The sequence below is a fragment of the Syzygium oleosum genome, unplaced genomic scaffold, assembly GCF_021117445.2.
Source record: "Syzygium oleosum isolate NSW1041296 unplaced genomic scaffold, Sole_v2.1 Sole_v2.11, whole genome shotgun sequence".
Classification (NCBI taxonomy): Eukaryota; Viridiplantae; Streptophyta; class Magnoliopsida; order Myrtales; family Myrtaceae; genus Syzygium; species Syzygium oleosum.
Window position 1 is genome coordinate 8240737 of NW_026607495.1, and position 24296 is coordinate 8265032.

A 24296-nucleotide genomic window follows, 5' to 3' on the forward strand; every position below is an offset into this window, starting at 1 on the left:
GATCTAATTAGATTTTGGACACTAAAAAAAACATTTTATTCGCTGAATTTGTTTAAGCTGCGGAACTATAACCGTAACCTCTTAAGACGAACATTTTTTTTTTGCTGTATTATACCTTCCTAATACAAAGGGCAACACGGTAAATTCATAAATGAGAACTTACTTGCGATTTTTAATAAATTCATCAAACCTAACCCTGTATGATTTTGATGTAATATTCCAACCGTAATCTCCAGGCTCAAGTTCCAAGGGCGGCGCTGTTTTACAATCCGCCTAGGTATTAAACGTGTGTTCATGCATATTAAATTACTAATCTCGAAAGTATCATGCAAAGTATCTAGTGATAGGACAGGGAATTATATAGGAAAATTCTCACTTCTGATCCCCGAATTAGTGTATTTTGTCAAGTCAAGTCCTTGAACTTTTAATTTTTTGCAATCAAGCGCCTCCAACTTCAAAGGAAGTGAATTAGAACTAATGTGGAAGTTAGACTAGGTAAGAGTTTGGCGTAGAAAAAGCTTTTCCCGCTAATAGTGAACTATCATTTAATGCTTGTTACTAGAAACCCCGAAGATAAATATCATGTATAATCGGACCTACAGTAAAGGGATTTCCGAGCATGAACGCTACACTCAAGCTTTCCGCGTCGAACTCTTGCCAGCTCCAACAGACACGTCAACTCCGATCAACTTAATTCGAAAAAAAAAAAACATACCCGTTTGAAGATTTCAATGTGACAAATTAAAAGTTGAAGGGCTTTATTACAAAGAACGCCCTACTTCGGGGACCAAAAATGGACTTCTCTTCTCGTACTAGAATTTGGCCAACCCAACAGCAGCTGCTTAACCACTAGTAGAAGATTTAAAAACAGCAGATCTCAGATCAAAAGCAGGAACAAAAGTAGATGCTTGAGCCGAATGCATGATCTTAGGGAGAATCGAAACAAATTCTGATCGATGTGAAATCGTAGTTCCGCATCGATCAGTAACTATATTTCCTGCCGAGCATACTCTGGAGAGAAATCTCTCTCCCCAGAAAAGTAGAGAGAGAAAGAATGCATCAAGTTCCTTTCTTTTCTTGTTTATACATATGAGAAACATTAGATTGTGACCTCTTCATAGCACTGAAACTCCAAGAAATAAAAAAGTTTGTCATTTCGGGAAAATTAAAGAGAACAACAGTTCGTTGTATGGTTACAGAGGAACACACCATTTGGAGTCCCAACCCTCAAGAACAACTCTCTCTCTCTCTCTCTCTCTCTCTCTCTCTCTCTCTCTCTCTCCAGAAAAATGGGATCTTCCCAAGTGATGAACCCAGTTCATTTGCCCCCACCATCTTCTTGTGTCCACTCAAAGAACATGGCCTCAATCAAAATCATCATTAGAAGATGGCATTTATCTTCCCAATGCAATCGCTACTGTGAAAAATGAGCACCGGCGCATCGAACGTGGAACACGGAGGCCAACCGGCGTGCGAGCCCTGCCACTATAGCCACCTTCACCCGGCCCCTCCTCGGGATTGGCAGGCTCATGATGCTTCTCGCTATATCGCCACCACCAATGCCGATGATCGTCGACCTTCTCGAACCCGCCATGCCCTCGGTTCTCTCTCCTGTGTTCTTCGCGAGTGCGTTACTGAGTTAAGATGGGATTGAGAGTATGGGAAGTTGATGAGCTATTAGTGAGAGTGTGTGGTCTTGTTTTTAAAGGTGGAGGTGAGGAATAAATAAGTGCCGTCTTGTTTTGACCGTTTGACCTTCTGATAGGGTTGAGGATTCGTTGTTGACCAATCTAGCGTTGCTAACTGTCACATTGCATGGGGCTCTGTCTGATTTGTTTTGCTTTGTTGGGTTTTGACTTTTTGATCTTGTGGGTGATTGTGGCGGTTTTGTAGGCTGAAAAAACATCACTGAAAGTTTGACCCGTATATAATATACATACATACATACACAATATAATTATATAATTAGACTTTGGACACTTAAAAAATGTATACTCCCTTACCAAAAAAAAAATTTATACTCGATAATAAAGGGTAACATAATAAACTCATAGAAGAAAACTACATGCAATTTTTAATAATTTATTAAGCCTAACTCTCTATGCTTTCGATGTACTATTTCCAAAAACAACACCGTTTTTTAATCAGCCCGAATATTACACGTGTTTTCATACATATTAATATCGAATAATTACGTAAATTTTTTGGTGATAGGACAGGGAATCTCTTCACTATTCGATAAAATTTTTAATTACATGGTATTGCGTGGTTGTCTTAATGAGTGTGCCTCAAGAGCACGCGGTTTATTAGCTGTTGGAATTTTTTTTTACTGCTTGAAAGATGTCATGATATGGGCGTGGTCCAACAACGAGGCTTGATTTTTAAGATGCAGCCATCGATTTTCATTGTCAAATGTGAGATTTAATTTAAGACTCGAACATGTCTAATATCTTGTCCTTTATTACGTTAACAGAGGTCAAAGGTGGAATATCAAGTGCTGTCAAATCCTAATCCTGTTAAGATGGCTTCCATGTCTCGTTCTGTCTTTAAGCTAGGGTTTTATTATATGGCATAGGGCTTTGACATTAGATGAGACAACAAAGCAAAGAAGATAATGAATCAGGCATAAAAAAAGGAGATGAACGTTCATCGAACCATCTTGCCTGGGATAGCAACATCATTGATTAAATGCATTGGCTATAGAGATATCACTGTGATCGTGCCGCATTGTGTTGTCTCTAATAATGGAGAACTAGATTCGAATCTACCTATAATTGCACCAAAGTCAGCAATATTTGGGTTGAAGTTTGCTCCTAAACTTTCAGATGTTTGATTATGGCCACAGTAGTGTTGTACCTTTTCTGTACAAATTTGGTAAACACTGCGCAACTGATCACGTAGTTTTCGAGAAATTGCTCCAACCTACCTTAAGGTATTGCCACTTTAAGATATCCGTTGTCCAATGTCTGAGATAGGACAATGTATCCTATGCATCAGTCATACCAAAGGGAGAAGATGGCCAAATGAAGAAACGAGAGTTTCAAAAATCAAACAAGTAGTGTGTATCATGTGGGTAATGTTATAAGGTGGTTACTTCACGTTAGCGTTGTACCCCCGGCATAAATTGTGACCTCTTCATAGCACTGAAACTCCAAGAAATAAAAAAGTTTGTCATTTCGGGAAAATTAAAGAGAACAACAGTTCGCTGTATGGTTACAGAGGAACACACCATTTGGAGTCCCAACCCTCAAGAACAACTCTCTCTCTCTCTCTCTCTCTCTCTCTCTCTCTCTCTCTCTCTCTCTCTCTCTCTCTCTCTCTCTCTCTCTCTCTCTACAGAAAAATGGGATCTTCCTCAGTGATGAACCCAGTTCGTTTGCCCCCACCATCTTCTTGTGTCCACTCAAAGAAACATGGCCTCAATCAGAATCATCATCAGAAGATGGCATTTATCTTCCCAATACAATCACTACTGTGAAAAATGAGCACCGGCGCATCGAACGTGGACAGTGAACACAGAGGCCAACCGGCGTGCGAGCCCCGCCACTATAGCCACCTTCACCCGGCCCCTTCTCGGGATCGGCCGGCTCATGACGCTTCTTGTGATATTGCCACCACCAATGCTGTTGAATGTCAACCTTCTCGAACCCGCCATGCCCTCGGTTCTCTCTCCAGTGTTCTCCTCGAGTGCGTTTCTGAGTTATGCTGGGATTGAGAGTGTGGGAAGTTGATGGGGAAGTTGATGAGTTATTAGCGAGAGGGTGTGGTCTTGGTTTTTATGGAGGTGAGGAATAAACAAGTGCCATCTAGTTTTGACTGTTTGACCTTCTGATGGGGTTGAGGATTCCTGGTTGACCAATCTGGCATTGCCAACTGTCACGTTGCATGGGACTCTGTATAATTTGTTTTGGTTAGAGTAAAAAATATTTGTTTTGTTGGGTTTTGACTTTTTGACCTTGTGGATGGGTACGGCGGGTTTCATTCAAAGTCGTGGACTGAAAAAACATTATTGAAAGTTTGACCCGTATATAATATATATATACATACATACATATACCATATAATTATATAATTAGACTTTGGACACTTAAAAAATGTATACTCGATCTAGACAACTGTAAGCTTTTGAAACTGATAATATTAGCCCTATTAAACCTTCACAAAATAAAAGGTAACAAGATAAACTCATAAAAGAAAAGTACATGCAATTTTTAATAATTTATTAAGCCTAACTCTCTATGCTTTCGATGTACTATTTCCAAGAACAGCACCGTTTTATAATCAATCCGAATATTACACGTGATTTAATATATATTAGTCTCGAAAATTAGGTGAAGTTTTTGGTGATAGGGCAGGCAATCTTTTCACCGTTCAATAAAATTATAATTACATGATATTGTGTGGTTGTCTTAACGAGTGGTTAAAGAGCACGTGGTTTATTGGCTGCTTGAACTTTTTTTTTTTACTATTTGAAAGAAGTCATAATATGGGCGAGGTCCAACAACGAGGCTTAATTTTTAAAGATGCAGCCATCGACTTTCATTTTCAAATGCGAGATCTAATTTAAGATTCGAACATGTCTAATATCTTGTCCTTTATTACGTTAATATAGGTAAAAAATGGAGTATCAAGTGCCGTCAAATCCTAACCCTAGTAAGATGGCTTCCATGTCTCGTTCTGTCTTTGAGTAGAATTTTATCATATGGTAGAGGGGTTTGACATTAGATGAGATAGCAAAGCAAAGAAGATAATGAATCAGACATAAAAAAGGAGATAAATGTTCATTGAACCATCTTGCCTGGGACAGCTTCAGCATTGATTAAATGCATTTGCTATAGAGATATCATTGTGATTATGCCGCATTGTGTCGTCTCTAATAATGGAAAACTAGATTTGAATCTACCTATAATTGCACCTAAATCAGCAATATTTGGGTTGGAGTTTGCTCCTAAACTTTCCGATGTTTGATTATGGCCACAGTAGTGTTGTACCTTTTCTGTACAAGTTTGGTAAACACTGCGCAACTGATGATGTTGCTATCGAGAAATTGCTCCAACCAACCTTAAGGTATTGCCACTTTAAGATATCCGTTGTCTAATGTCTGAGATAGGACAACGTATCCTATGTATCAGTCATACCATAGGGAGAAGGTGGCCAAATGAATAAACGACTGTTGCAAAAATCAAACAGCAAGCGTGTATCATGTGGGTAATGTTATAAGGTGGTTAATTCATGTTAGCGGTGTAGCGGAAAATTTTTTTTCCCCATGATAGAGTGCATGAAGGATACAACATAATACCATATGATACATCCTTTTTTATTATTTTAATATAGCGCATGATACATTTATAACTATACTAGAAATCTCTTAATTTGTTATTAGAAAACTATCGAGTCATTCACGAAATACCATTTCAAAGTATGATATTGTCATGGAACACGAGTTACAAATTGTAATACCTGCCCTCTACAATATGAATTGGGTAAAGTGCAATAGATTTATGACTTTTTGGACAATTTTCCCATTTAACGTGGCTAGATGGGATGCCAATAAAGTTTGCCTAATTAAAGTCATATTTGACATATATTAGAAACATAAACTGTTCATCTAAGGGGATGTGATCTCAATAACAGTGCAAAGGAAAACGATAATTATTTGCTAGATGATTGGAAAGTTCCCAAGATATCACTATTGATTAAGGTTTGTCATATACAAATCTTTAGCTCTTTTTATTAAACAAGAGAGGAGCAATGTACAAGAAGTTGCTGTGAGCTCAAGTGGCCACGAGAGAGCTCGAGCGGCTGTAAGCTCACCCAACTATGGCAAATTCTGAGACAACAAGATCGATCGCACGGTTCCTCAAAGGTTGGTAAGTACGCCAAGTGCATCAGTAACGGAGCTGCGGTGTACCTCTCCGCCATCCTCAAGCATTTTGCTGTTGAGGTTTGTTGATTTTTTGTCTTGCTAGACTGAATTGTGTTCGTCTCGCCTTTTTGTTTGCCATACGTTGGTTTTACCGGCCGTTCCCACCCCAAAATTCCCACAAGTAGAGTTCGAACTCTCGACCTCCAACATCTCAAAGAGATTTGTAACATATTAGATTGAATGTCGTCAGTCTCGCTTTAAATTTGCAGCAAAAGACAGCAGGTTTAAAGAAAACAGCAAGTACCCAAAAACAAATAAGGAGAATCCCATCGAGTGTCCGCAAAGTTCTTTCACTCTACACAATGGTTACAAAATCAAGAACCTCTTAATTGCAACAAGCCTCTCCTCCTAAAGATTCCCAACAAAGATTACAAGATCGATCTCTCTCTCTAAACTGGGATCTTTCTAAGTGATGAACTTAGTTCATTTGCCCCACCACCTTCTTGTGTCTACTCAAAAACCGTGGCCTCAATCAGAATCATTAAGAGAAGATGACATTTGTCTTGAAGATACAATCCTACTGCGAAAAATGAGCACTGCACATCGAACGTGGATGGTGAACATGGAGGCCAACTGGTGTGCAAGCCCCGCCACTATAGCCACCTTCACCCGGCCCCTCCTTGGGATCGGCCGGCTCATGATGCCTCTCGTGACATCGCCACCACCGACAATGTTGATTATCGACCTTCTCGAACCCGCCATGTCCTCGATACTCTCTCTCGGTATTCTTGTCGTGTGTGTTACTGAGAGACGATGAGAATGAGACTGTGGGAAGTTGATGGGTTGTTTGTGAGGGTGACTTGTTTATATAGGCGGAGGTGAGGAATAAACAAGCCGCAATCTCGTTTTGACCGTTTGACTTTCTTGGTGGGTTTGTGGATTCCTGGATGACCAACCTGGAGTTGCCAACTGTCACTTTGCATGGGGCTTTTATCTGATTTGTTTTTGTTGGGTTTTGACTTTTTGACCTTGTGTGCGTACGGCGGGTTTCGTCCGAAGTCGTGGACTGGAAAAACATTATTGAAAGTTTGACCCCTACTAAGGTTACGTATCAAGATAAATTTTTTTTATAACAAGCAATGGTGAAGTCCAGAAACAAGAAGAATTAATTCATGTGCTCAAACTTTTATCAGAATTTATTGTTTAAGTTGTATGTCAACATTTTATTAGAGATCTAAATGGAGTCAATTCCATCAATCTTAATTTATGCTTCGCAAATAATCAAATTTCAGCACATTAAATAAAGGGTAGCATAATAAATTCATAAATAATAACTACATACAATTTTTTAATAATTTGTTAAACCTAAATCTCTATAATTTCGACACTTAAAAAAAAGTTTACTCAATTTAGACATTTTACTCAATGAATTTGTTTAAGCTGCGGAACAACAACTATAAGCTTTTAAAACTGATAATTTTTGCCGTAACTCTTCACAAAATAAAGGGTTACACAATAAATTCATAATTGAAAAATATATGCAATTTTTACCTAACTCTCACGATTTCAATGTACTATTTCCAATTGTACTCTCTCTTGATTGTTTGTCCGTAAAACAAACATAAAGTGCCTTGTCCCACGTAGAATAGATGGGAGTGTGTGGACCAATATATAAGTGTGAAAGTATTCTAACATTATAATTGAAGACAATGCGCTAAGTGGGCTAAAACCTATAATACCCGCTTGCGAGTGCGCGAATAATTAGGAGCACTTAGCACTTTGTGCGTTCGTGAATCAGAATTGACACTAATCAATGTTTCTTATTATTATTTTTAATACGGGCAGTTATTTTTTAGCTAACGGATATTAGGCATCTTACAGCCTTTGAAAGGTTGGGCGGCTTGCAGGTTTATGAAGGGGCTTGATATGAACATATACGTTATTGTGCGCATTTCACCCCGAAATCACATGGTTTTCACTCCCCTTCTTCCGTCGACTTATGTCGGAACGTTGGAGTTGACACTGAAAAACATGAAGTAAGTTGAATATCTGGCTATTGTATGTTGATTTCGATGCTTATATGCTTTTTCCTCCAAGGATGTGATTAGTTTCATTTCATTTTGCATGTAATGGTTGATTATTCTGGATGTCAAGCCGGAATTTGCCTCCGTGTTCATCAAGTAGCAATGAACAACATGAGAAATTTACGACAACCTGTGTAACAAACATCAACATGCATTGTCCACTTTTGCATTTGCGTCAAGGTCTCGGCTATAAAAATGCCATGGGCGATTATCTGGTAGATCAAATATACTAACAAAAAAATCGACATGCATCGTCCTCACTGTCGGGCATGTCGAAAAGTGTTTTAGGCATATACTACATAGTAAGATAAGGTATATTTCATTTATTCAGCATGATGGAACCGACGATACACCAGTAAGAAATGTCAAATAACACTAGGTGTTGCAAGTGTACTATGTTTTTCCTCTCCGATTTTAAGGCACGTAGATTTCAAGAGGAAAGAATTACGCTTCAATGCGTGCTTTGCATTGTTCATCTTGTTTGAAGCTCTTCATTTTCGTGAGCCTCCTTGAACATATATTTATCATGTGATAATCACACATTTCTTTTTTTTGATAAATTACAAGTACTTGTTTCTACTGGTTGGATGACAATTCTTGGATAAGGGGATGTGTGGTTTATGGCCTTGTCTGGTTCATAATTTTCGTAGATGACAATTCTTGGCTAAGTAATTTAGATGATTAGAACCTCCGAATCTTACAAGGTCCATTTCATATCATATAATTGGGAAAAATTCTTAAAAATAATATTTATATATATATTTTAACCCAAACTTGGACACACTTTAATTGCCATAACTTTTCTATTCGACTTCCCATTAACTCGATTTTTGCATCTACGGGAACCTCCGTGTTCTTCAAGTAGCAATGAAACAACATGAGAAATTTACGACAACCTATGTAACAAACATCAACATGCATTGTCCACTTTTGCATTTGCGTCGAGGTCCCGCCTATAAAAATGCCATGGGCGGTTGTCTGGCAGATCAAATATACTAACAAAAAAATCGACATGCATCATCCTCACTGTCGGGCATGTCAAAAAGTGTTTTAAGGACATACTACATAGTAAGATAAGTGTCACGACCTAACCCTCGAGGGCCTCCTCGGGAGAAATAGGTTTAGAGGTATTTTATTGGACTCTCCCTAAGTCCATACCTCACGTGACATTAGTCGTTTAAATCTATTTGTTCAATAGGAGCCGCCACTAGCCATGATTAAGGGTTAGCTAGAAACCCTAATCGAGATGCGGGAATGTCATCTCGAAAACATACGCAACCAGAGATTCTTAAGGATCGGGGACTTGATTACACTAGTTTTTCAACTAATGCCCTTTCGGTACCTAAACTCGACTATTTGCTAACCAAAATATCACGGCAGTCTTATACTAATCGAGAATTTTGAATTTTCATCCTAACCATTCTAAAAGGGGAAAACAACAATCAATGAATTTAAAGTACGCAATCAAATGAAATCAAAATGAAAGTGCACAAACAGCGACCTAGCATCGTCTCTAAAAAAAAACAATAAAGAATCCCTAGGGTAAAGCCCTAAAGGCTTATTCAATTTTGGGTTCAATTTTTGTTCAAGCCAAAAGTGCTTATTAAAAGTCCCAAACTAAGAGAATTCTACATTTTTTAGCTTTTCTCACATTTTTTATTTTTTTATTTTTTATTTTTGAATTTTCTGAATTTTTATTTTTATATTATTTTTTATTATAGAAAAATGGACTTCGGACCCGGTCCGCTTAGCCGGTTTGACCCGGACGCTAACGGTCCAGTCAAACTCGCAATTCGGATCAGTTCTTGCGGCCCAGTCCGAATTTGGGTCTCTTCTGATGGGCTATCAACAATTCAAGCCCAAGTTTTCCAACTTTTTTTATTCATTTAGCCCAACTCCAAATTCAGCCCATTCACACTAAAATTAAGCCCATTTATTTGTCCTAGTCTCCAGCCACTCCAGCCAGATTAGAATGCGATCTCATCTCCACTATATTCAACTCTTATTATTATTTTTTATTTCTAGTTTTTCTTTTCTTTCATTTTCTTTATTCCCTTTTCTCTGGTCTTCTTCCCCGATGGCTTTCTTTCTACGCCCTCATCTTCGCCGAGAATAGCTATTTCACGTTTTCACAGAGAACACTTTTTTTCCGACGAACTCCATAGCACCATCAACTTCAACCTTCAATCGTCGACTTCAATTAACCGCAGCCGGCTAATGACCATCGGCCACTAGTTGGCCGACAGTTTCTACATCGCCGGACTAACTCCGGCGAGAAATTCTCAAACTCAAAAAATCACGTTAACTGAAACATATATGCAAATCAAATCGTGAGATAGACTAACTGAAGCGGCCTCTAACCGCAGGCATCATTCCGGCAAAAATGGAATGGATCTCCGTTGAAGGTTCCATCAATGGCCGACTCGGAAAAATGATGAATATGCCACAAAATCAAGGAAAAACACAGATTCAGTATTGATTCATCAACCTAAGAACACATCAAGCATAAAAGAACGAGTTCTACGCACTGATTTCACAAAAATCAATTCGGTTCTTCTTTCAAGCATTTTGTCGAACATATGATATGCGATCTGAAAAACGAGATTCCGATTTGATTTCGATATGATTCTCAATCAACAAGTGATGCACATATGCCTAAATCATATTATTCTACAACAAATAGCCTTATTTCATTCGATTTTCACACAAACTCGAAAATCGAATCAACTTCTCTCGGCCAAAACAGTACATATAAGAGAAAGAAGTCTTACCTGGTTTGGAAGCAACGCGAAGTCCTCACGATCGTCTGGTTTGGAAGCAACGCGAAGTCCTCACGGTCGTCTACGAACAGGACCGCAACGGAACTAGGCGTCTTTCGGCACGGCGAAGAACCGACGAACAACAATAACTCGAGCTTCCGAAGCGACGAACAATGATGTCTCGTATATCCGAAATGGTTATTCACAGGGATTGTTCACCGGCGACGGTGAACGGACGATGGAAGAAGGGGAAGAGATTTGCCGGAATTCCTCTACGCAAGTAGAGAAACCGAACGCTCTCTTCTTCAAAGACCCTTCTCCGGCGAAACTTCCTCTGTTCTCCTCTTTTCTTCTTCAGTCCTCTTTAATATGTCTCTTCCACCGCCTTTTTATCCTACGCCCCTTCTTCAAACCGTTCTCTTTTGGTTTGTTATTTCCAACAGACATGCCAGCTCATCTCTTCTTCTAGAACCTCCATCGGATTTGCTTCGGTCACCTCTGATTCGCTCACAGACAAAGGGCGTCCGTCACTGTTTCTCTTCGTCACCTTCTTGTTCCTTTGCTCACACAAGTGAGCGTAAGGAGGAGATGGGAAAAGAGCCAATGGGTTGGGCTTCCGTAAGATAAATGGGCTGAAAGGAAATAAAGTGAAGGAAAGGTTGGGCTGTAAAATAAAATTGAAATTGGGCCAACGAATGAATTAGGCCCAAACGTTTTTTTTTTGTTGAAAATTTCTATCTTTATAATCTTGCCAAAGAAATGGATGCTTGGATGGTCGACGAAAATTCAGGTGTCAACAATAAGGTATATGTCATTTATTCAGCATGATGGAACTGACAATAAACCAGTAAGAAATGTCAAATAACACTAGGTGTTGCAGTTGCGCTATGTTTTTCCTCCCCGATTTTAAGGCACATAGATTTCGAGAGGAAAGAATTACACTTCAATGCGTGCTTTGCATTTTTGATCTTATTTGAAGCTCTTCATTTTCGTGAGCCTCCTTGAACATATATTTATCATGCGATAATCACACATTTCTTTTTCTTGATAAATTACAAGTACTTGTTTCTACTGGTTGGATGACAATTCTTGGATAAGGGGATGTGTGGTTTATGGCCTTGTCTGGTTCATAATTTTCGTAGATGACAATTCTTGGCTAAGTAATTTAGATGATTAGAACCTCCGAATCTTACAAGGTCCATTTCATATCATATAATTGGGAAAAATTCTGAAAAATAATATTTATATATATTTTAACCCAAATTTGGACACACTTTAATTGCCATAACTTTTCTATTCGACTTCCCATTAACTCGATTTTTGCATCTACGGGAACCTCGTGACCCTATGATTTCAAAAATGTGTTTCGATTTAAAAAAAAATGTTGGAATCGGATTTTCAAGAATTTGACCTAACGGATGACCATGATATTTTCTTGCTGGAACTTCAATAGCAACTAACTCAAGCCATTCAATTTTTGTACCACAAGCTGGTTCTATCATGAGCAAACCGTGGTAAACGTTTTTTTAATCTCAATCACAAGTGATGGTAAGTGGAACAGGAAGCCCATTGTCATTGCCCGATCTTAGTCTTCCGTTTCTTCACCGTCTTCGAGGAAGGAGCTCTTAATATCAAGTATTTCATATCATCTAATTTGGTAAAATTATGAAAAATAATATTTATCTATATATTTACCCAAATTGGGGTAAAATTTAACACGTCATAATACATGTAATGAAATGAATATGAAAGGTTGTGCAATTGTGGAATACGGTCCTCGGGAAAATAGAGAGTGATATGTGGACTAGACGTCCAAGTGGAACGCCATTGCTTGGACAGAATGCTGGTTTTGACGGTGTCTTCTGTGGTCAAGAAGGAGATGATATGATGGATTAAGGCATCGGGCAATGAGCTGATGTAGTCCACTGAGTTTCGGGTTTCATCTTGACCGGAAGAAGGAGATGATTGTGGATGTTTCCCCCGGCCAGCCATATATGGAGAGACTCTTCAAAAATTTTCCTTTTGCCTACTGACGAAGATGAACAGAGGATTATACACAAACCCAAAAAACTTTTCTTCAAGAATCAAAGAAAAAAGAAAGTATGAAGAGCAAACTGAGAGAGGGCTCGTGAAGGGCTCGTGAAGGGTAGGCTACTTAGGGGACGGAGGCAGTTGGAGAGCGTGAAATGGAAGAGAGAGAAGGGGTGGTGGTTATGTTTGTTTGATGGTGGTGGTTATGTTTGTTTGATTAACAGGTCATTTCAATTTTGAATTTCTTTTCCAACAAACTTCGAAAATTCAAACTTTAGAACATTCATGCAATGTGCAAAATCAAAAGTTAATCTCATCGATATATATTTTTTGCTCTATGTAAATTTCATATTAATTTCGTTTATATTATTTGACTTTGCTACTTACGTGATTAATTAAAAATAATAATATATATTCTCTTTTTTTTTTCCATTAGAGCAATAACTAATTACAAGAAACTAAATATCGTGATAGTAGTTATATTAATATATTATGTACTTATTACTCTACTAATAGTAACTTAAAATATTGTTAATTAATTATTTTCTAATTACGAATAACTAAGACAATAATATTAGTTGTATTCATATTCTCTACAACTTGTTGTTTTATCATAAATTTTAGTTTAACAATTTGACGTATTCATAATCATAAATAACTTATTAGTTATATTAATATTCTCTACAACTTATTATTTTATCATAAATAGTTCAACTATAGATTACAATTTGATTTAATCATAATCATAAATAACTTGCTGAAGACGAAGAGGTGGGAGAGAAATTGAGGAAGAGACGGAGAGAGAAAAGAGAGGGACTCGTTCGATTAATGGGTAATTTCAATTTCCAAATTTAAATTTTTTCTAACAACCTTGCAAAAATTCAAATTTTGGAACATTTTTTCACATTCTGTCAATAACTTCTTTCCATCAACAAACAACTCAAGTATTTCATAACAAGGTCATTTTGCAAAATGTTTTAAGTTTCAATTTTTTGAATATACACAAAATGTGTGCAACTTTTGCTAGTAGCAATAGCTAAATAGAAGGAATTCTTCAATGCACAATTTCATCTAAAAGTGTGCATATATGAAATAAGAAAACGTAAATTACACCAAATGGAATTCAATTGGAGTCTTACTTAGTAGGTGAAGAAATGAAAAAGGTAATTGTCGAAGCAAGTTTTTAAAGGCTTTTTCTAGAAATGATGGTTATACGCTTCCTTTTACAGTTATAGAAACATGTATCGTTTTCTTTTTGATCGAATATTACTTCATATTGGATGAGGCATATAATTTATTAAAGATTGTTTATCTTTAATCGAGTTTTATGATAATATATAGTTTCGAATTACAAGTTTCAATTAACTAAATAATTCTTCGATCTATCCAAACTGAAAGCAGATTAAAAAGCATTATTCAACTCCAAATTTCGGCCCCAGAATTTCAATTAAATATCTGCATGCTACAAGATGAATAAAAAAAGCATAAATTAAATATTTGACAAAAAGATTATTTGAAGATATTTTTTAATGCACGCATAACACTCTCTCTCTTTTTTTTCACACAAGCCACCTCATCACTTTAAATATCATACCTTTTTCTCCAGCGAACGTCCAAAATCTTGAAAGAAGAATCCCTTTTGTCATTCCCTTCTCCGCCTTCTTTAGGAAGATTTGAGGAAGAGTGACCAGCATCGTAAGGCAATAACTGGTTCATATTGCTATAATCATTGTTATCTGAGCCGACCTGACAAATCACTTCTTCCAGAGTTACAAGGGAGATGTTTCGGCAATCAACGACGCCGTCGTCTTCAGCTGTGAAGCCCATTAGCTCTTGTTGTTGATAATGGCGATGGCGATCAACCTCTTCCGCTGTGGAAGCGGCAACATTCTGCTGATGATGATGGTGATGTTGATCTTCTTGTGAATACGCTACATCTTCCCCTCGCGCAGGTACGGCGTTCGCATCGAAGCATGCGGTCGTCTCCTCCATCATTCCTTTCGGTGGGTATTCTGCGACTGCCATGAACAGAAGCAAAAAAAGCATATAACTAAGCCAGAGCTTCCGGAGACTCATTAAAAGCGAGAACGTACGCGTATACATACATGTGCAACATAAACAGCTCAAGCGAAAGAAGAAGACTACTGGAAAGTAATGCTGCCTATCGAGCTACGTAGCTATAGCGAGAAAAGCTTACTGTGATCGTCCAATCTCTTCTTTATCAGCTAAGAGAGCGAGAGAGCGCGAGGGGCGGGGGCCGCAGATATCGACTTTCACATTTACTTACATACATACATACATATATATTATATATAAGTCGATATTATTTATTAATAATTTGTGTCGAGCCTTTGTAAACACTTCGTATGCTTGACGTTGTTCGTCATGTATTAGAGTTGAAGGCGCGACCGTCTCCTTAAAAGGTTTAAGCCACTGATGGGGATTTGTAATAAAGTCTTAATAGTTCACCCGGCACCGTGTTTAAGCTTATGGAATCGCTGAAAACTCTCTTTTCGCCTCTCTAATTTCTCGTTCTTAAAGGAACTCCTTCACTCTATTGACAGAATCAATTACATGGGTTACGTTTAGCCTACTCCCTGTCGTCACCGACTAGTCGTTTGAAACTAGCGTGATGAGCTCTGTCTTTATTTATGTGTGTCTCATCTGATTAATTAACTAAAAAAGAAGCCAAGAGTTAGATTGGCACTCTCTCCCACCGCCTATTCGATTCTATATCATATTTGCCTGCAAAAGTGAAACACATTTGTTGTGCTAAACCAGCACACAAAACCCTAGTATGCATAACGAGATACGAACAACATTTTTTTTTCAGAACCATAACCTCGAAAAATAAGGCCCCTAATCGTAGGCCGTAGAATCCCCTACTCGACCAGCCGACGTTGACACGTATGCACTAATTTATCCGGCTCTAGGAAAATCTTCTTATCTTTGAGCATAAGTACTATGCACTTACACTCATATTTAAAATAGATTCTGTAATGAAAAACTTGTTTATTTTTATTTTTACATGGGTAGTCTCAAAAGAAAAATAATCAGTCAAGCTATATAAAAGATAGAAAATAGTTATCGAAATGGAAATCAATTGCAAGAGTATACAATAAAAATTTATAAATGTTAGAACGGGGAGCGGCACATTATGTGAATTGGTGGAGGAGCTTTGGTGAAGTCATGTGAATTGGGGTGGCTCTCCAAGAACGATGCGAATTATTTTTAAAGCTTTTGAGTTGTTAAAGAAGTTAGGAGAAAATATTGGGTACCACTAGGGATTCCACCGTGGAGAAATAACAAGTCTAAAACTGGCGACACGTGTCCGCGGGGACTCACATGTCAGGAAGGCTTCACGGTGGAATAACTCCCACGGCACAGAGCTGAGCTAAGCCGAGCCGAGCTGAGAGCGGCTGAGAGAAATTTTTTAAAAAACAGCCCTCTCTCTCCATACTCTCTCTCTTTCTCTCTTTCGCGCTCCCATCGAATTCCAGATCTGGAATTCGCTCTGTGCTCCGTCTCCCTCGCGCCGACGAGCGAGGTCCGTCTCCTCGCCCCGACGCCCTAGCCGCCTCCGACGAGCGACGCCCTTGCCTCCGCCTCCGTACTAGCCCCCGACGCCCATGCCGAAGACGCCTCCGACGAAGCCCGACCCCGACGCCGACGCCGACGACGCCTACGACGAGCGAGGTCCGCCGTTGCCCACGAGCCGTCGCCTCCCACGAGGGAGGTCCGCTGCCTCCGACGAGCGAGGTCCGTCTCCTCGCGCCAACGCCGACCCCTAGCCTTCGACGAGCGAGGTCTGTCTCCTCGCGATTCGCCCGCCCCCTCGCCCGCCGGTCCCGACCTCCGCCGTCGCCTCCTTCCGCCCAAGGGCAGCTGGGTCCCGAGCTCTGACCGCCGTCGCCTCCGCCGCCAAACCCAGCTCGGTGCTCCTCCCCAACGGCCGTGGATGGGGGAGCGGTGGTGGTCTCTTCTCCGTTGATTTCGTCGGCCTCTGCTGTAAGTACAAGTGGGCCAGGCGTCGACTCGGCGTCTCCCGTTTCAGGGCCTCCCGCGCCTCCTCTCCGCTGGCAAGCCCGCGCCGCCTTCCTCGGTGAAGGCCGTGCTCCATCTCGAGCGGGCCGGCCATTCGTCGTCCCCCGCGGCGAGCCGGCTCGTCAGTCCGGGGACAAGCTTCAGGTGACGTCCGTGTCTCTCGGCTTCCCTTCGAGCATCTTGTTTGTAGCCTTGCTTTTTTTTCCTTCGTATTCGTGCTTTTGTTGCGGAAGTGGTGCTTGGAGGGGTAAGAGTGATTGGGAGCTTGTGAAGGTGGTAAAGGACGTCGCCTTGGAAATGGAAGTGTGAGCGGATACTCTAGGAGAGTTTGTTTCCAGTGTTCCTATTTTATCGGAGATGGATGCTCAGTGAGCTTCAGAGCTAGATGCTCAGTGAGCTTCAGAGCTAGAGCAGTTTCAGAATAGTTGGTAGTGAAGGTTTGGAAGAGGATCTGGGCTGACTGTGGGTCTTCATTTCTTTCTCTCTCTCTCTTTTTTTTTAGCACAGAACCGTTTGGGTCAGTGGCAATAATTTTGGATCTTGAAAATCTCGTTTGGAATCTTGGATTGTGGAGTTTCTAGAGACCTACTTCGGATGCTTATGAGCCTTCTCTGGGTTGCTGCATAAATTACAGTGTTCGGTTGATGTAGAGAATAACCAGTGTTCGATGGGTTACAAACAAGTGCACTGTCCCTGGTCCCTTTAGATGAACAAATGGGATGAAATAGCTGGCGTGCCTTGATATGCTTTCACTTCTTTTTCTTGAAGCAGTTAATGAGGAACCATTTAGGAGTTAGAATTGTGACGTTGCTGCTGGATTCATATGTTCTTCTAAAATGCACTGCACGGGACTGATCACCTGTGGCTTAGTGATCATTCTAAGTCAGGAAGTTAATGTTCATTTTGAGTATGGAAGAGTGCATATACCCGTGAATGATCATCAGTGATGCCAAAAATTTCTAGATGAAGGCACCTTTATTTCTTGCTTCAAGTGTGAGCATGGCTGTTTTTGCCCAAAAGCTCAAGTGTTGGGAAATGGGTCCATCCTTTAATACTCCCCATCGCTTGTATACCAGACTTCACACAGGATGTTTATGCACAAGGAGACATGTACTAGTCGTGAGAAGTACTAGTAGAGTTACATGTGTCGTGTACATGGCTATACTAATTGGTGTTCTTAAGATTTGGTAGGTTGGAATTATATCAGGAAGGATTAGTACCACTTTCACTATGGGTGATGGGAGAAAAGCAATGTTCTGGTTTGGTAGATGGCGTAATTTCCAGCACTTAAAACTCTTTTTAGACCGGTTCCTTATTTCTATCTATAAAGATGGGATTGGAGCCAATGTTCTTAAGGTGAAATGACGGATGTTTGCTTTGGGTCCAAAATTTTTCACTATTCCACCATCTTTAAGAGATCCACATTTCAACTTACTTAGAAGTTGAATGGGTTGAGAATCCAGTGTAGTAATAAAGAGAAGCTGATGTGAAATCTAAGAACAGGTGTGTGTTTACTTCAGGCCCTTTTTCGAGGTTTTTGAAGTTTCATGCAATTCCAGCTTCCTTAAGAGCAGATCAGAAAGTTTTTTATTCCCTTCTAAAGTTAGCTTTACTTCTTCATGTTATCAGATACATATAGAAGAGATCGTGAGTCAATTAATCACCTATTCCTTACTGTCGTTGCCATTTGGCTTTGGTATTCAGAACCAGAAAAATCTATTCTACTTTTAATCATGCTGAAGTTAGTTACAGGCTTGTGCAAAAGCTTGGGGGGGGGGGGGGTATTGGTGGTAATAAGAGATTCGAGGATTTTAAATATGGGCAGGTATTCCACATTGCCGGAAAAGGGGAATGCTTTTGTTACATCTCGCTCATCGCTTTCATTCTGTTTCAGGTTCCCGTTTCAGGGGTGTTTGATTTATGAACCACCAACTGCTCTCCTGTTGCTTGCGGAATGTTGCTCTTTCTTCTACTCGGAAGCGTGAAAGCTACTCGCCCTCTGCTTCTCTCCTTGCTCTGGTAAACCGCGAAGCCAAAGAGTACACTTGGAACTGAAAGCAGGTCGAACCATTTCTTTTCTTCCGATATCTAATATTAGGGTCTTTTGTGAGGAAAAAGTTGAACATGCCTTGCTCAACTAAAATTTCAACCGAGGACCTAGAAGCTGAAATCTTTCTACATCTGTTGCAAGATTACTTGATGTATTCTTTCTATCTATCTTAATCTATGGTATAAATTTCTCGCAAAACAGTATTTAATGAGCAGATTGTTCTCGGTAGGTAAATAGTCACTTATGAGATAGGGAGATTAATGGCATGTCCATCACATGGATTTGTTTAAATACATGGATTGTAACATCTTATCTTGTGTTGCGATTGTTCGTTTGAGTAGCTATAGGGAAACAAAAAAAGGATGTCATCAGCTCTAATTCTGTGCTTTGTGCCTTTCGGAGATTGAAACTGTACCTCCCGATTAATGGAAGAGGACTAATTCTTTTGTGCACTAAAAATAATGCAGGAGCAGTACTTGGTTTAGATTAAAACTGCAGGCTCATAGTATGGGAAACTCTGATGACTCATCCGTCTTACTTGCTGTTAGGATTGGAGCAGGAAACTGTGCAATTTATATCTCTCTTCCATATATTTTTTGTGGTTTACTGCATCATGTCTGACATCTCCTGGTTGATGACATCTTCTAGTTGATTTTGCTTACCTTTCTTAAAGTTCTAATGAGAGTAAGGTGCTTTTCATGTAGTGAAGAATCTAGAACTTCTTTGCCCACGTGGGAATCCTCTGCAAATTCTGATGTGCAAGATAGCCTAGGACTTGGACTTGATGAGCAGAAGGTTCAAGCATTTGCAGCTTCAAAATTCGGGGCAAGAGAACTCCGTTCCCTGATTTTTAAGGTCCTCTTTTTTTATCCATTTTTATGCCTGCATTTATTTCGTGATCTTTATTCTTTACCCTTTTAGTCCTTCCATACTTCTACCAACTCAATTTTGTTTTCCTCCTTTTCAATATCATAGGGGGGAGGTTTGATTACTTTGGCAAAGATTTCTCAGCTGGTAAGCACACCATTCACCTGAGAATCTTTACTTTTTTTTTTTGGTCAAAGAGAATCTTTCCTTCACTAGGTCCATTTAATATGTTTTAACCTAGTTTCCTCTTTAAGGTAGATTGCAAGAAGATTATTGGGGAAAGTCCTCATAGAAGCTGCTAACTATCAGATAAGAAAGGAAGTTGTCAAGAAAGTAAGTGCTTGGCAAATTTTGTATTGTCATTAACTTCATCAAGTCCTCACGACATGGAAATAGAATACACATCCTGTTCATTTGGTTACTGGATGATCTAATGCTTGTGGAATATATGCGTAAGAAGCGAAAGTGCGTAAGAAGCGTTATCCTTCTTCCAATGGGATAAACAATTGTGGATCAAAATTGAGTAAATTAGAAGACAAAGCATGCAGCGAGTATGCAGGGGGTCTCCTTCATAATTGAATGATTCTCTTGAAGTCTCTATACTCACTTTATAAATGACCTAGCAAATTAAGGTTTTGCGCTGTAGTTAATGAAAATTTTGTATTTATTTGGCATGGCGCTTGAACTAATAATTACAAGGAGATTGAAAATCTGACTTATTTAATTATGTTTGTTGGGATACAGGGCGGACAGTTGGCTGCTATAAATCTTGTATCTCGTGTGGCCTTGCTTGGTGCAAAGAAGGTGATGACATTTGAATTTGCAGACACACTGGAAAGTTATTATAGTGCAACAACGCATGGTCATTTACTCCATAGATATTTTATCAAATGCGAACTCATCATTATGTTTTTGCGTGATTGGTTTTGGCAAATACTAGCAAGGCACGTTGCAATAGAAATTTTACTTTCGGCTGGTAAAAGAGAATTTATGTATAGGTTGTTAACTGTGCTTGTAGTACTGCATCGACTATTTGGAAAGAGTTGGTTTCTTCCACTGACCATAAATCATCGAAGGTTATGCGTGTAAACAATAGCTCACCAAGGAGGTATTACTCGATGTAATTCACATCGTGTTCTGAGAGAGAGCTTGCTTTTGTTACTATCTGGGTCTTTGTTAAAAGTAAAATAAGGAAGGAAGTTTTCTTTTTTTGGGGTCTAGTACAGAAGATGAGCTACATTATGTTTAGTCGTGCGAGTATGTTGAGGTTGTTCTATTCTGTGTTTGCCTCAGGACTCTGAAGAAGAACGGTTTTTCCGGGTTCTGCTCTTGTTGGGTTCCTTTGCCCCAGGTAGAGTTGAAGTGTATTGCTTGGTGGGTGTTTGTTTACCCGCGATTTGAGGTTGAGCTTGGATTTGCAAATTACAAAATAGGTGGATTTGAGGTTGAGCTCTGATTTGCCTAGACCTCTTATTAGTCTCTGCTGCCTCATACGAGGCATTGCTGTGACTGTTTTCGGCAAATGTTGACACTATGTTTGTGTATCCCTTCTTGAAAATATTATAAACAAAATGTTGGTTCTTGGATATCAGGACATAGATGGGGTAAAGCCAATATAGGCGTGTTAGAATGCTCATCGGTTCTTTTGGGTAATTCTGAGGTTGTTGATTGGAAGTTACTTGGCTGCATATATTGTGATGCACTTAATCTCGGAAAGTAGGCGAGAGTTCTTAATAGCACATAGTTAATGGGTCAGACGTAATAGCACATGGTTAATGGATCGAACGTAATGTACAAGAAATACTATACTCAAATATACATTTTTTTTTTTAGGGATGCTGATTATCTTCCTAAAGGAGATTATTCAGTGTAGTTTATTAGCCTTTGGCGGCCTAGATGGGTCAACTAGATCTCGCATATGCATATTTAGTTTTTGTTTTTCATGTTTGTCAGGACATGCTTTGAATTAAAGTCATGTATTGATTATCGAATTCCTTAATTCTGTCAATATTGTGCTTATCGATCTTTAATCCTTTGACAATGACCTAGATAACTGTACGTTCTTTGCAACCTTTGAAATTGCCAGGTGAAAGGATCTTCTGGTAATCAGATTCAAGATTCTCATGACAAGATCAGTGAGAAATTTCAGTGTATGGCTCACCATAAGGGTTTTCATCGGTTTTGCTTTACTAACAAGTCTCCTTATCATGAAATCATCGACTTTGATGTACATGTTGGCCATTTTGCATACTACGATCACCATGCAAACTGCAAAGGACAGTAGGACTCTGCTTTTTTTCTGTTTTATTGTCTATTGAAAACTTTATGAACGTACCATGTGTAACTCTTTTTTATCTGTTGTGAATGTATCTGCAGAGCATATCAACCCCTTGTTGGAACAGATAGGGAAGTTGGAGGAGGCTCTCTCCAACATTCAGTTTGAGCAGCATTGGCTGGAGGCTCAGACTGAGCATCAAGCAATTGGTAAAATATTTTATGCCAAGTCCTCTTGCTATTCCAACCTTGTTTCATCTTGAATGGAAATAACTTTCCTATTTAATGCTGAGTGGACCACCATAGTTTGATTAGACTCCCGTTATCTCTTAAATTTCAAAGGTTATCACAACGTCTGCTCTTAAAAGACCTTCAGAAGTAAATGTCTCATAAGACAAGTTAAAAGCTATTTCTAGAGCCTTTGACAAGCTCCTTTTATCCATTTGATTGACATAACTAGTTAGTTATTATGTTTATGATCCTGAAAATAATAACACGTACCTAACTCGGCATCAGTTGAAAAAGTGGACTTAGAAAACAAAGACGGCAACAAACAGGAAGATACGTGTTTGGTCGAGTGGGTTTCAAATGGTCATATGGGTTTTGTTTGCATGTGTTGTCTGCTTGATGTTTTGAAGTGTCTGATCACCAATATTGTGTTCAATGATGGACATCACATAGATATTGCATGTATGTAAATTAAGGAAACGGCCAATGGACCATGGAGATTGTTATTCCTTTTCTTGGAATCAGAATTGCCATTGCTTAAAGGCATCTTAACTTCTTTCAGATCCAGGTCTTGGTGGTGTTGGTCTTCATTGTTGATTGTGACTGCTCTTATCTTTGCACTGCGCAGCTTATTCAATATAGCTATTTCTTCATTAATCTAATTCAATAATGAGTTCCTCTGTATTATGTTTTAACATATACACCATGTGGTCTAAGAAATTTAGAAATTATTCTGCTTATAATTGTTATCTTGACAAGTTGCGTTGTGCACCTTATGTAATCCATAGTTCCATAGTTATGTTTTGTGTGGAGACTGAAGTGAGGTGAAGATTTATTGCATTTGTATGTGCTGGGAATCTTATTTTTTGTTTTTGTTTTCATGACTCCCAACTTTTGCTGATTCGCTCTCTTCCTGTGAATTCTTTGCTGCACTCAGAAGAAATGGATTTGCGGCATTCAAAGCCCAGCAGAATCTTGACGAGGCTCTCCGGCGAGGAGCTTCCGAGAAAGACGTGCTTCGTTAGGCTAAAGCAGCCCCATAATGTTCACTTGAAGAATATATAAACAGTTTAGAGCCATTGTTTTTATTTTTTTATTCTTTTTATGGTCAGTTTAGAGCCATTGTTATTCTTGCTGGAAACGCTACTCGTGGTGTAGATGTGGGTTCTAGTAGTTCTACATGTCTCTTTTCCAAATAACTTTGTTTTGCTTTAGGCATGGAAATTCTCTTAGAATTTGTCGATTTAGTTTATATATTGGCTTTAGCTTCAGAGGACTTGTGGGTCTTCTATTTTAGTGAACTGACATGCGTATAATCCATTTTATAGTTGAAACACAGCAGAGATATGAATTAGAAAGCTTATGTTGTCCACAGAAGCTGAACTTTGGAAATACTATGGTGGTGTTGACTTTGTGACCTTATTTCCTCTGGCTAGGTATCGTGGATCATTGAATTAAGAACCGTTCAGCATTCTTGACATGGATTTATTGAAGTTTGTGTTCAAGTTTTGGTCAATTTTGAAGTTTCAGAATGTGTAGCGAATTAATGAAGGGATCGGCGAATTTGTCACTGTCAATGACGTCGATTCCTCCAACTAACAACGATACATATCTATTTTGCTATTATGGCCTGAAATCTCCTTTATGAATAACAAGGATGAAAGACAATTGGGGGAGAAGATATCATGGCTGCCCGAGATACAACTACAACAAGAGGGGAAAATTGCAGTTTTTTTATTTAGGTTGATGTGGAAACCAGTCAATCGGCAATGAGTGTGTCCAAAAATTTTCACCGAAGCAATGTCGAAGAAGAACTAGTGTCGACTCATAATGAGGATGATGGCAATTCGATGGATGTTAAAGTCAAAACTCTCAAGGCACAGCTAAAACGTGAGAAACAAGATGCGGCAAAGCTGAAGAAAGAAAATTCGAGATTGAAGAAACTGTGTTGTCGATGTTTATAGTAGCTCACATGTTATTTGGAAATTTGAAGGTCAAGGATGTCATGAGTTTGCCATAATGTGTTATTGTGAACGTGTTTTGTATTTGTCGACATTGCATTCTGTTTGTGGGAAGAAAGTGGTTGTTTCTTT

General features: G+C 39.1%; 1 protein-coding gene and 1 long non-coding RNA gene across 10 annotated transcripts; one reads left to right on the top strand and one right to left on the bottom strand.

Moving 5' to 3' along the window:
- Positions 1–14444: 14444 nt before the first annotated feature.
- LOC130139223 (uncharacterized) lies at positions 14445–14999 on the bottom strand. Its single transcript, XR_008817423.1, has 2 exons — positions 14938–14999; positions 14445–14758 (listed from the first exon to the last, which is right to left on the bottom strand). It is a non-coding gene; the product is annotated as an uncharacterized LOC130139223 (long non-coding RNA).
- A 2821-nt stretch (positions 15000–17820) lies between these two features.
- On the top strand, positions 17821–22192 carry LOC130139222 (uncharacterized). Of its 9 annotated transcripts, XM_056315732.1 has the most exons (7): positions 17872–18803; positions 19539–19689; positions 19810–19848; positions 19960–20034; positions 20446–20505; positions 21788–21851; positions 22078–22192. In XM_056315732.1, coding segments are annotated over exons 1-7 (456 nt in total). In that variant the 5' UTR covers positions 17872–18738; the 3' UTR covers positions 22080–22192. The 9 variants fall into 9 exon arrangements, 5 of the variants coding, with proteins under 5 accessions (XP_056171705.1, XP_056171707.1, XP_056171702.1 ...); XM_056315730.1 differs by having other exon boundaries at positions 17821–18803; positions 21788–22186; XR_008817418.1 differs by having other exon boundaries at positions 17929–18845; positions 19956–20034; positions 21788–22186.
- The last annotated feature ends 2104 nt before the right edge of the window (positions 22193–24296 follow it).

Coding starts and splice junctions, on each gene's coding strand:
- LOC130139222 (XM_056315727.1), top strand. CDS start 18,739: ATGTTGCTCTTTCTTCTACTCGGAAGCGTGAAAGCTACTCGCCCTCTG. Junction 18,804..19,538: donor CTGCTTCTCTCCTTGCTCTG/GTAAACCGCGAA, acceptor CTTTTCATGTAG/TGAAGAATCTAGAACTTCTT. Junction 19,849..19,959: donor TGGCAAAGATTTCTCAGCTG/GTAAGCACACCA, acceptor TCTTTAAGGTAG/ATTGCAAGAAGATTATTGGG.